A 14183-nucleotide genomic window follows, 5' to 3' on the forward strand; every position below is an offset into this window, starting at 1 on the left:
TTCACCAAACCAAATATCAGGTCTACCCTCACTATCCCTGTTAACGCTCCTCTAGTAACGACACAAGCACTTAAAATCAACGTAACCCATCCCCTCCTCCACACTCAACCCCTCCTTTCTGCACAAGTATAACACCAGGAGTAGAAATGTTAGTCAGGCAGGAGATGCCGGAACAGTCAGTTCTACTTAGCACTACCTTGCCAAGTAAGTTATCTCTCAATTGACATATCAACTACCGAAGTTTATCATTACGTGTGCGCAAAATACTAATTTTAACTTCTCTTTTATTTAATTACAGACAATATACTTCCCAAAAGCTATAAATCAATCCTAAAAGTAAGAATATTCACACACGACTGTTTGTAACGTCATGACACAGTTCTACAATTATGCACCAGCCTGAACTTGGATTTACAACACCGCTTTACGCGATTAAAAACATACGATAAATTTTCAACTGTTGCAGCATTTAATTCTCAACACTCAACTTACCCAAATTATTCTCAACCTCTAGCTGTTGTTTATAACTATGGGACATTGTTTTCGTACCAAGTTTAGATACAGAATTCTTGGGATTATTATACCCAAAGAGGATTACAATCTTTATCATGACTGTTACTAGCCCAAGACCTGCAAAGTCATGATCTTCATTAAAACAATCTTTTAGTTTTCATTTACATTTTTAAAATTTATTTCCCAGGAGTACAGACACTATTTATTCTCAATACTCTTAGTTTGTAATAGATATTTTTCTATATTATAATTGTAGCATATTAACTTAGGACGTTTTAAAGTGTAACTTCTTATTTTCAGTGTATTCCTTGTTAGATTGGTTAGTAATAGGCATTTTTCTACGGGCGCCCAGCTCAACACCTCTGATCTAACGTTATATCAGTATTGACATATGCTTCACCAGCCTCGATCTTGACTGAGCAGAACCAGTGCAAGATCCAAACAGTGGAAATGAGTATCCTTGAAAGTTCATAAAAATTCAGGACTGCCCATTATAAACTTGTCAGTTTGAATACACTGAACGAAATTTGCCAAAAATGTGAAAGTTGAATCGGAGTAAGTTTCTAACATGTTAAATTTTGAGTAGAAATCATCTTCTTACATTTGATACCGGTTAATTTTCTGAGTCACAAATGCTCTTCGCCAATATTTGCAACTGCAATAAAAAATAAACTCACCTTATTATCCCCTAAGCACTGCAGCAGGGGAGGGAAAACTGTAGTAACATGGACTTTACACTGTGCACCCATTGCCGCACCCAGTGACTGGCAGAATGCAATGGCAATTTTTGCAATGTTACTATTACTGTCCAACAAGCGTGAAGGCAGAACTTGTGGCAAATCTCCCAAGTTGCTACTAACAAACTTGTTTTCCTTCAGAATATTGTCAAGCTTCTGAAAGGCCTCATTCCGTACCTAAAAATAAAAAGTTAACACATTTTGTTTATCAGCTGCCTTGAAAAAAAAAAAAAAAAAAAAAACTGAAAATGAGCAGAAGATAAGTGATATTTAAAGCTGTACAGCACTCTTCCATGAATCCTACTACTTAGCCCAAACATAATTGGAAATACATTTACACAAGCATCACGTAAGACAGATGAAAGATTGAATCCAACTACAATAATTTCACCACTGAGCATCACTTGAAATGATCACAAAATATAGTATACCTGAGGAAAAACGCATGAACCTTCTTCCATTTAATTCAACAGAACAGCACAGGAGGTTATGGCAAAAACACTTGTCGTGTCGATTTCTTATATTTAACAGTACTGGTCATTTGTGGGGCCAGTAGATGGCAATAGATGATTGTGTTAATAACTTTCATAATGGGTTTTCATTTTACTGAATACCACTCTTTAGGAAATGTGTTCATTTTCGACAAATGAAACATGCTGACCGAACGTTTACATTGAGGTGGTTCTAAGTTGTCGTAGCATTAATCTGGTTTTGTTTGGCTTGTGAATATGTTAATTTCATCTTTTTTTCAGTTTAGTTTAGAGTACATTTTCTTTCCCTAATTTTTAGCATGTTTGCTGTGTTTCCCGAAACATAGATGAATGGAATTATGGAAATATTTTATTACTCTTTTCTTTAGTGTGTTTGAGTGAGCTTTCTTTACAGTGGCTGAACCAATTTCAATGCTTGAAATTTAGATGATATGGACATTAATACGAACGTTGGAAAGTGATTCCGATCGTGTGTGAAGAGACTACTGTACTTCCAGTCACAACTCTGACCACACCACTTATCTGAGTGTGAAGTATTTGATGTTGACGAAAGTAATTTACAGTAAATATCTTCATTTTTATATACCTCAGGAGAGAATAGCAATACACAATTCATACTGATATATTATTCATAATTAAATGTTCTTTCTTTCAGGTCTAATGCTCAAGGTATATTTCTGTCACTTAAAATCAATTTAACTTCCAAAATTTAGAACTGTTTTCTGGGTTACCAGTATTATTACATCTAAGGTTTATTATTCTCAACAATATTCTCCCCAGAAATTTTCATCAGCCTGGTGGCAGGAATGAGTAGCTAGGCGGAAAATACTATGTAAAAAATGAATAAGATAAAATTTAAATTTATTCCCCATAGGGCATTAATAATAATAATAATAATAATAATAATAATAATAATAATAATATGTCCTTTGCTACCGTGTGCATGTCTTATGACGCGTTCGTTGTTTATCTTTCGTTTGTGAAGCAACATGTGTATCAGTGTGTCAGTTAACTCTTTCGCCAATATGGATCAAAAGGAGTGAAAGCAGTTTTATATAAAATATAATGAAAATGTATGTATGTATTAGGGGTCAACATTTATATTTTTACATACTTTAAAATAAACTTTTTTCTTAATATTATCTGAAAATGTGTCCATTGTACAATTAAGAAGAGTAGACTAATTTCTTATATTTACCTGAAAATTCACTGCTTATAAACCATACTAAGTTTGAAAATTGAGAGATAAATAAGACTTAATTTTGCATACACAATATGCATTTGTTTAATTTGTTTGTACTTCCTATAATGATGCGCTTCCTAAACTTGACAAAAGTATACAAAACAGTAAGTATATTAAAATACTAATAAAAGCAGTTTACGGCTTCATGGAGTTTCTCTGTTTCATAAGGTTACCCACAATATTTCAGAAGACTGTACATGTGTTCACTGATAATTTGTATGCGTTTTTCATTGGCCAAAGTAGCTAGATCTGAATATTTATTCTCAGCTCGTTTCTCTGCGTCAACCTTTCAGGGCTGACTGGTGTGGTCAACATCTAACAATGGGATCCAATATATATAAAGCGGTATTCTTTTCTCGTTGAGAGCAATTATGTCTATTCTCTGGTTACTTCCACTGTCAGCAATATCGGCTACTTCTTAACGTAACTCAACAACCTTGCTGGGAAGATGCTACTGCAATTCTAGATATTATTCTGGGGTGTCTGGCATTCCTGTCAAAAAAGGGGGTTTCAGAAAGAATCACCATTCTTTTGCGATCAAGGATTAACACTGGCAACAGAGACTGAAGCATAGTTCCAGAAAAGACTGAAGCCTGCTGCAGCTTCTGTTGACCTGACATCAACTTACGACACGGTCTGGAGAGAGCAAGTGCTGCTCAAGTTTGTTCAGGTGGGAAGCTAGCATGATTACTAAACAACATGTTATCCAAATGCTTTCTTGTTGTATTTCTGAATGGTGAAATGAAAAATGAAATGGCATATGGCTTTTAGTGCCGAAAGTATCGGAGGACATGTTCGGCTTGCCATATGCAGGTCTTATTTGACTCCCGTAGGTGACCTGCGCGTCGTGATGAGGATGAAATGATGATGAAGACAGCACATACACCCAGCCCCGATGCCAGCGAATTTAACCATTGATGCTTAAATTTCCCGACCCTGCCAGGAATCGAACCCGGGACCCCTGTGACCAAAGGCCAGCACGCTAACCACCTAGCCATGGAGCTGGACTTTGAAGAGTGAAAGAAGCAGATGGAGATCTCTAAATAATGGCTTATCTCAAGGATCAGTATTAGCTCCCACTCTATTCAATTTGTACATCCATGACCTGCCATGAACAACTTCAAAGGAAAAGAAAACACAGTTTGCAGACGGTCTTGCTTTAATTACTCACAGTACAGATTTGGCACACAGTGCGGATATACTTAGCTACGATGTGTGACAATTTCCACAAATGGACTCCAGCCAAATCCAAGTAAAGCAGAAGTAATAGCCTTCCACCTGCATAATATGGAAGCTAATCAATAGCTGCATGGGTTTTTTAATGGAACTGAAGTCTCTCACAACTTCTTCCCCAAATATATGACAGTCGCACTGGACCGCTCCTTGTCATTCAAAGAAGGTTGCGCAGCCCTGAAGATGGTTTTCCATAGTTTCCCATTTTCACACCAGACAAATACTGGGGCTGTATCCTAATTAAAGCCACGGCCACTACTTTCGCAATCCTAGCCCTTTCCCATCCTTGTGTCACCGGAAACCTTGTATGTGTTAGTGCGACATTAAACAAATAGCAAAAAAATTTCATTATAGACTGTCATACCTTTCACTGTTGAGTCTGAAAGCCTTTGTGAATTTACTAAATGCCGCCACGATCCTCCTTTTAGTTCTGGATCTCTTATGTATAAATCATTAACTGAACGTAACCATCGTTGTCTTTGTCTCCCTCTACTTCTCTTACCCTCCATCACCAAGTTGATTGCCCAGCTCCATGGCTAGATGGTTAGCGTGCTTGCCTTTGGTCACATGGGCCCGGGTTCGATTTCAAGCAGGGTCAGGAATTTTAACCATCATTGGTTAATTCCACTGGCATGAGGGCTGGGTGTACGTGTAGTCTTCATCATAATTTCATCCTCATCACGATGCGCAGGTCGCCTACTGGCGTCAAACTCAAAGACCTGCACCTGGCGAGCCGAACTTGTCCTCTGACACTCCCAGCACTAAAAGCCATACGCCATTTCATACCTTCATTTACAGTTTAAATCTTTCAAATGCCATGGAAAATTCTATTTCCGAAATGTTTCCAATAAGATGCATTCACATTAATCAAATAAAGCACTCGGATAAATCACTGGTAAACATAACCTCACACAACGAAAGAAAAAACACATGAATCGAACATGACGAATTAGATGCCTGGTACTTGCACGGAAAGTGCCCGATGCCCTTAAAACAACGTGGCTTATTGAACTTTCCTATGAAGAGCGTATAAATTCTCTTGCTTCAGTGTGCATCGCAACACAGTACAATAACCCCCTCCTTCGTACGATTTTCTAGCTGACACTTCTCTCCTTCAAAACTACAAGTCTGTTTAGCTTGGCATTAAAAGGAATAATGTAGTTTCATCGGCATTGACAATATTGTTCGGTGGGTATGAATTGATTATATGAGCCACGCTTTTTCGCCAACTGTCGGCATTGCGAATGTTTGTGGATTAAGCTTCTCTGCATACTGAAAGCTACGTGATACAGTGGCATTCCTTAAAATGCAGAATACAAAAGAATTACAATGTCACTTGAACCTACATGAACATGAAGCACACTGGAGACACACCAAAGTGAGTGAAAGTGCGAAGAGCTACCCTGCATGTTCCGGAAGATAGGTTCTATCATGACGCGGACAAATTTTGAATTTAAGTTACTCATTAAAATACTGCTTTTTTTTTTATATATGTAAAGGCAATTTTGAAGAAAAACTCTGAATTTCGGTAATGGGACCAAAATTGTTCTTCGAATTATGAACTATACGTATTTTGAATTAAACATTTAAAATAACATATAAAACCGTACCTCATGTTTTCGGGAACAAGAGCTTCTTTGAATTAGGTGGGATTTTGAATTAACCAATTTCAAATTATCGAAGTTCTACTGTATCACCACCACCATCAATGCCCTACTCCAGTCACCTGGGTGTGGTTAACAAGCCTCCTCCACTCTTTTCTGTCCTTCCACTTTTCCTACTCCATTACTCCCGCCACATCCAATCTAGCTTCTCTAATGTCCTTCCAAATCTGATCCATCCACCTTCTTCTTGGTCTTCCAACTGGACTCTTTCCCTTAGCTTCTCTTTCCAATTCCCTTCTTGCTACCCGTTCCTTTCCCATTCTTTTTACATGTCCAAACAATCTCAGTCTTGCTTTCTGTATCTTCTGTACTAACAGTTCTATATTTAGCTGCTCTCTGATTTTAATATTTTGAATTCTGTCTCTTCTTGTCTTTTTAACCAATGTTCTTAAAAATTTCATTTGTACTGCTTGGATCTTACTAGTTTGTCTCTTCTTAGTTACCAGTGTTTCTAGTCCATATGTTACAAATGGCATGAAATACTGTTTATATAATGTTAATTTCGTTCTCTTGGGTACTTTGTCATCCCATAAAAGCTCTGTGACTTGATAAAATGTACCTTTTCTTAGTCTGTTAATTTGAGGGTTAATTTCATTACTTCCATTAATAATACTACCTAGAAATGTAAACTCTTCTACATTCTCTAACTGTTCTCCGTCCATGTTCACTTGACTTCTCTTTCTCTTTTCCACAGTGCATGACTACAGTTTTCTTTTAACTAATTACCATTCCAAACTCCAGATTTTCATTCCGAACATCTAGTCTCCTTTATATACTTCCTTTTCTCCCTTTCCCCAAAACCCCATATCATTTGCAAATACCAAAACATTCATTTCATAACTGCTGATACTCTGTTCTACTGTATATAGGAATAAATTCTTATATATAAAAAGCAAATTAAAGCCAATGTTCTATTAATAAAAATATCTTCAAACAATAGGGTTCGCATTTTTTTTTTTTTTGCTAGTGGCTTTACGTCGCACCGACAAAGATAGGTCTTATAGCGATGATGGGATAGGAAAGGCCGTGGCCTTAATTAAGGTGCACCCCAGCATTTGCCTGGTGTGAAAATGGGGAACCACAGAAAACCATCTTCAGGGCTGTAGACAGTGGGATTCGAACCCACTATCTCCCAGATGCAAGCTCACAGCCGTGCACCTCTAACCGCACGGCTGACTCGCCTGGTGGTGCGTGGATTGGGTTACAGTATTTGCGTTTACAGGATAGGATTCAGGTAGTCATTTTACATACATGTATGTGATTGATCGAGCTGAATGTCTATTTCAAAGTAATCAATACATAAGAGGTAATGCAATTGGCTGGGTAGGAACGCCAAATTTACAATCAACCAATGAACGTTACGGTTTCGTATCTCTACCTTCAGTACTGCATTTCGTTTATTCACATCTTACGACGTGTTCATTGTTTATCTTTCGTTTGTGAAGCAACGTGTGTATCAGCGTGTCAGTTAACTCCTTCGCCAATATGGATCAAAAGGAGTGAAATTAGTTTTATTTAAAATAAAAAGTGAAATACTTTGGAAAGTGGAAAAGGAGGAAGGAAAGGAGAAATAGTGAAGAAATATGCATCACCTCTTCAACACTCTACTTTCCTAAAACAGAAAAGTAAGATAGAGCAGATTATTGATGCTAATACCCGCCCTTGGCCCACAATGAAAGAAGATGAGAGCAGACTGAGAAGGTGGACAAAGGCGTTTATACGTGGTTTGTCAAAATGCGGACCACAAACATTTCTGTCAATGACCCACTGTTATACGAGCTTGGATTTCTGGAATTTATGGGGAGTACTGGTTGGCTTCATAGGTTCTGGGAAAAATATGGCATATCCCACAAGGTTGTAAATGGTGAAGCAAACAGATGAGACTGCATTATTCTACAAACTAATGCTGAATTCAGGGAAATACGAGTTTCGGGGGCAAAAGTTCAAAGAACAGATAACGGCTCTTTTGTGCACCAACTCCACAGGGAAGGATAAACTCAAGCCTGTCATAATTAGGATGTTTGGGAAGCCAAGGTGCTTCAAGGGAGTACAACATCTAGCCTGTGGAATATAGACACAAGGCACGGATGACATGAGTGATCTTCAAAGAGTGGTTATTGTGCCTGGAACGTTGGATGAAGCCCGAAGAATCTTAGATAATTGCTCCTCTCACATTTGGAGCAAGTGAAAGTTTTATTTTTGCCTGCAAATACTACCTCAGATCTGCAGCCACTGGATCAAGAGATAGTTCACGTGGTGAAGCAGTATTACCAAGCTAGTGTGGTCCGGTGTGTGCTCTGTAACACTGCCTACGAGAGAAACATTAATGTCAACTTATAGGAAGCAATGTAATGTTCAGAGCAACATTGAGATCACTGAAAGAAGAGGCAATCAAGAACTGCTTTAGAAAAGCTGGAGTGGATTATGGAGAAGACATCGCAGAAAATGAAGAGATGGATGCAGAAGCACAGGAGAATTGGAAGCATTCGTGTGAAAAGTTGGATGTGCCAACAAGTGTAAATCTTACTGATTATGTCAACATGGACTGCGATGTGTTAGTGGAAATCACTGAGGAAGAGATTCTGGCAGGTATTTAAACTGTAGGAATCCGCGTAATGAGGTGGAAGAGGAAGATGTGCCTCAAAGTGTTTCACAGAGTTGTCACGAAGTGATGTGCCACAATCTGCGTTTAAATTCAAGTGCAGTGTTTGCTGACTACCTTGTATATTTGTTTGTGTCTGGCTGTGTTCAGAAGAAAATCACAGACTTTAAAAAATAATAAAGACTAGGACATAATGTACCAATACGGGGTAAAATTTGAGATGCTGTAAACTTCTGTAAAGTACCTGCACTTTATATCATTACTTCATGTATATATATATGTATCCTAATTTTCCTCTCATTTAATAAATAGAGCATTAAGGTTTTTCATGTGTAAATTCATGTTGAATAATATAGATTCTTCAGCAGGTTTAGCAATGGACGAGTTCTTAAGAATAGACTTCTTTCAGTATAACATTTGTTATACTGGTATTTTACTGTATAGAGATATTTCAATAGCTAAAGTCGGCTCTAACATTTGAAGGATACATGGGAAGAACATGCTAAGTCCACCTTTTTAAAATTTTATCTGATATTACTGCCATCTTGTGTCTCTAGGAATGAAGTTTCAATCCTCCGTCCAAGAGTTAACCAAGGGAGGTGGGATATGATAAAGTAAAGTAAGGAGCTTGGAGCAAGTAAGTGTAAGAAACGCCAGGACTCTGCTAAGGACCCTGTGGTCAGCAACCAACAATCCGAAATTGAGACCCCCTGGGGCCCCTTTCAGTCGCCTCTTACAACAGGGGGAAAGTAAAAGTTTTCCCTCGGATATTTAGAGTTGGTTAATGCTAAGAAAACTGTATTGTATGTAAAAGAAAGAGTCTAACAAAATAAAGAAAAGAGTTAATTAGGCAAATTACCAAAAAGAATAAGTTATTTTTATGACGGAAACTATATATCAGTAATCACATCTGTGCTGATCTACTTTATGGTGGCCGACACGCTGGTAAACTTAAGACCAGCTGTTTGGCTGTGGTGAGCAGCAAGCAACTGGAGGAAGGCGAAAGGGGTTTAAGCATGGTTGACAAGAGGGAGTAGGTGAAGTGTGTGTGCTTGTTGCATTTGCCTATATCACAAGCACATTCGACGTTCTTTCATTAGGTCATCTCCAGAACTTTCTTCGCTGAAAACTTTTTGAGGAGTTTAACCATGGTTCTGCCAGCTAGTGTTGGCTACTTGAATGCATGATTCGAAGCAGTGTATCGATTCATTCAAGTGTCTGAGTGAATCAATTCCGAGGAATGGCGAGCTCACGGCACACGATTCAGCTTACTCCCAGCAGACAGTGCTGAGAGGCGCACTCACGGCTCACTAGCAAGACACTGGACGTTGGCAGGGAGCCGAGCTTCTGCTGCAGCGAGACAGTGAACCATGGCACACCGAAAGAATTGTGCACAAGCACGGCTCAGTGAGACACAAGATACACACAGCCCCTTATCGGCAGACTGGACACTGGCGGAGAGCCGAGCTTCCGCTGCAGCGAGACATACAGTGAGCCATAGCACACTGAAAGAATCGGACGGTCACGGATCAGTGAGAAACAACACACACACATGGTTCATTATCGGTACACTGGACAGTCCCTTTTTCCAGGAAGAAGGGACGAAACATGTCTCACTTGGTTTTAATAGAATTTTAATAAGTAAACATGTTTTTAGTATTGATAAAATGTCCATTTCTCAAAATAATTTTAAAAAATTCATTGTCAATTCAGATTTTTAAACATGAAAATTTACTTCATGCAATAACAGAACAAAGAATGAAAACAGAAAGTTGCATTGTGAACGCAGATATATTAGTCAAGAAGTGGAATAAATACAACATAGCAAATAACATTTAATAATAGTACGAAAAAAATTTACCTTCCAATTCTTATCTGTGAGCAAAGAGAGAAGAGAATCTGTTATTAAGTGACTAATATCAACATGAGGCATCAGCTCATTGATATTGATTTTTTCATCAGGTGATTGGTCGTCGTCATCTTCATCTTCAGTGCCTTTAGTATGTCCACGAGTAGGAGCTGGGGGACTCTCGCCAACATGCTTAAAGAAAAAGAAACCATTTTTTTAAAATAATCTTAATGAAATACAGTAAATGTATAATACATAGACTATAAGCAATAGCTGTCTTTTGATGGTGATTCATTTGCCATTCTAAGTGGATGTACAACAGCACAACAATATTAGAAGCTATGACTGAAAGACTAAAATCAATAAAATGGATATTCTGAGTACGCATGTGCATTGTGCTGAGATAGCTGTAAAAAACTAGTGGTATCTTTTAAAATGATGCTTAAAATTTAGCAGAGAAGGAAGGGGAGGAAGCATTTATTCCATGTCAAACAAACAAATCACTGAAATATAGTTGGAAAAAAAAAAAAAAAAAAAAAAAAATACTCACTTACAGGGAGAGAGAGAGAGAGGAATAGGAATACAGAAGGAACATACAAATAATAGGACGAACACAATGGCAGGTCAGTGTGAGAAGAGGGAGCAACCGAAATACAAAACTCTGACAACGTCAAGACACAAAGGGACAAAGACAGTCCCCACATGTTCATACACTGCAGTCTACAAATAAACAGGCTCTCTCCTAATCGAAAAACTGAATAAATTTGAAATACAACCATTTCACACCCTTCACTCATTCGATATCAATAACATATATCCCAGCATCAACACCAAAAAACTCCTTCCCATAATCCAAAATAACCTAAAAACATATAGTGTGCTAAGTAAACTAGAGATTCAAGACTTCATGCAGGTCCTAAAACTCATGATACATAACTATTTCGTATTTGACAAATGTATTTACCAACAAGATGGACTGGCTATGGGGTCGCCGGCCTCAGGAATTTTGGCTGAGATATACATAGATTTCCTAGCAGACACTGCAATCAATACCAACATCATTTTCTCAAATATACTCTTCTGGTCTAGATATGTCGATGACACCCTGGTTATTCTAGATGACAGAACGGTTAATGCAGCTACCACCCTTAACAACTTAAACAAGATAGATTCTAATATAAAAGTCGCATTAGAATCCGAGTCCAATAACTCAATTAACTTTTTAGACCTTGCAATTAAAAGACTTCCCTCTTCTTTAGAATACAATATCTACAGAAAACCAACCCAAACAGCGACTACTATCAGAAGAGACTCCACACACCCACACGCACATAAATGCGCCACTTACTATAATTTGGTAGACCGTGCACTAAAAATACCGTTATCCAAGGAAAACCTAAAGAAGAAATTGAACACCATTCGTGCCATCGCTAAATACAACGGTTATAACACCTCATTCATAGAACGCATTATCAACAAATGTAAACATAGACTAAAGACAACATTAACCAAAGAAAGACCTAACCCTGCCCTATTTGCCACCTTTACCTTCAACAAAAACATACACAGTGCAACTAACGTCTTCAAGAAACATAATATTAAAATTTCGTACAGAACTAGCAATAGAAACATAGATATAGTTCACAATTCCAAGTCGATAAACAGATCCGACATTCACGCAAAGTCAGGTGTTTACCGTTTTCAATGCAATAACTGTTTTTCCTCATACATCGGACAGACCGGGCGAAGCTTCAAAGTTAGATACTTAGAACACGTCAACGCCATCAGATATAATAGATTTTCTGCAATAGGCCAACACATACACGACTTAAAGCATCATTTTACTACCATAGAATAAGACCTAGAAATTCTCCAAAACATAAACAAAGGCCCTTTACTCGACGTTACCGAGAACTGTTTCATTCACCTAGACCAATTTTTTAATCCTAATCTAAACCTTAATGAAATTTCAGAAAAATCCAATATCCTTTTCGACTTTCTAATCGAAGTCTTTAGAGGTATCAAAATCACGGGAGGAAAATCCATCTTTATACATGCTCTCCACAGCACTTTTCTATGTCCCACACCACTACCACTCCGCCCTCCTGACCCGTCTTGAACTCCGCCTCCCTGCCCTTTCCTCTCCCCTTCCCCCACACCCCTTTCCACCCCTCTCACTCTACCTTTGCACTCATTCAACTTAGTCACACCTATCTCACTTGTCCACAACTCTTCTCACGCTACACACACAGCACACTGAACAAGGTGAGTCTCATATTCTATCATCCTTTGCCACAATCCCAATTTAGATTTCCATTTCACTAACTTGGTTTTTCTTTCCTTTCTTTTAAGATTCATCACCCTTGTTGAGCTGAGACAACTTTTAAGATAAACCTTATTCAATCGCTTAACATCAGGTGTCCCGGCCTTAGACAAAATCTTTTGATGGTCTTGCCAACCTCATATAACATCGGACCCAGACTTATGTGTCTCCATTGAATAACAACAGAAGAGTGGACAATTTTACTACATCGTTTTATTATCACATTCAGACTTTTATGTTCAATCATCAGACCAATTTTATTGCACAATACTCTCCTATCTCAGACTATAACGCTTTTATATGTCATATTATATCATCATTTTTTTTACTCTTTTCTTTTAGCCTTTAAGGAGAAAAGCAGTATCATTTGTAGTTTGACATGCAAGAATTATTTATACAACTTTTGTGATATGTACTTTGCCCACTTGTAATTTTTTAGCTGATGATGACTCGATAAGCATCCAAACCGTTTCTAATATATAATAAATAATATGTTTTGAACACCTTGTACAACACATTTTGTATTGAAAAGGTTGAACCTTCCTTAATTCTAATTGTGAAGCTCATGCGAGTGTAATAGACAGATCCCATCAGAATGTGAGAATGGCTGCGCAGTTATTTTCCAGGCGCACAGCTCTGGCAGTGCGGTATATTTTAAACAAGGACGCTGAAAGCAACTTCATCGAGCTAGTCAATGAGACCTTCGACGCGTTGAACTCCGAGGCTCCAAAAGATAAAAAGACTCCTCTTAGGATTGGACACGACTTAAACTTAAGGAGACAGGAAAATATTCTGAAGCACTTTCTGGAGCTTATTACACAAGTGAGATTTGGTAAAGGGAAAACTTTACTTCAATTTCAGAAGGGGTTCATAATATCTATAAACTCTCTTAGGACTTTTTAAAGAAATGAAACATGCAAATATGTCTTATATTTTAATTGCCAGATTAAACCAAGAATGCTTGGAGATTTTTCACGTGTCCATGACCTAGGAGTTTTTTATAGCAATCCGTCCCCTTTTGAAGTTCGTAAGAGAATTCGAAGTCCACTACTGGGAGTAAAGAAATCCTTCTCTCCTGTAATGTGTCCGTGGAAGCTGAAAACAGTTCATCGCCGAGTGATACAGGTATTTTTCAACCTGATGCTGATAATGAGGAAGATTACCTGAGCTTCGTAAGCAATGAATTAAGTATAGGTATTTTTGAGGGGCCGTTAACAGCTGTACCCGTAGATGAACGGGAAGAAACGTTGGAGTTGTTAAGGATGGAAGACTTGAGCCAGGACTTCGAAACTGAAGACGTAAACCAGGATGCAATTAAATACCTTCCAGGCTACTTGGCATTCAAATGATGCTTTGTTGATGACAGCTTGGGTGATAAAGGTGAAATGTTTGCCTTGCCACAGGAAGTGACTCACGACTGGTTAGCAATCATTTCAAACCGAAGAAAGGTATCAAAAAGTTATGCAGTCTGAGGTACTGTTTGGTAGTTTTCACAGGCTTTATATTTCTAAATGTGAAAGAGTAATGC

At 38.0% G+C, this 14183-nt stretch overlaps 1 protein-coding gene across 1 annotated transcript in view; it reads right to left on the reverse strand.

The window, feature by feature from the left end:
- The window catches only part of msps (msps cytoskeleton-associated protein 5), a 414143-nt gene that overhangs the window by 203738 nt on the left and 196222 nt on the right, over positions 1–14183 (reverse strand). Inside the window, exons 16-17 of the mRNA XM_068226728.1 lie at positions 10345–10524; positions 1191–1427 (exon numbers count right to left, since the gene is read on the reverse strand). Coding sequence (XP_068082829.1) covers positions 1191–1427; positions 10345–10524 — 417 coding nt within the window. The remainder of the gene's footprint in view (positions 1–1190; positions 1428–10344; positions 10525–14183) is intronic.

The sequence above is a fragment of the Anabrus simplex genome, chromosome 3 (genome assembly GCF_040414725.1).
Source record: "Anabrus simplex isolate iqAnaSimp1 chromosome 3, ASM4041472v1, whole genome shotgun sequence".
NCBI lineage: Eukaryota > Metazoa > Arthropoda > Insecta > Orthoptera > Tettigoniidae > Anabrus > Anabrus simplex.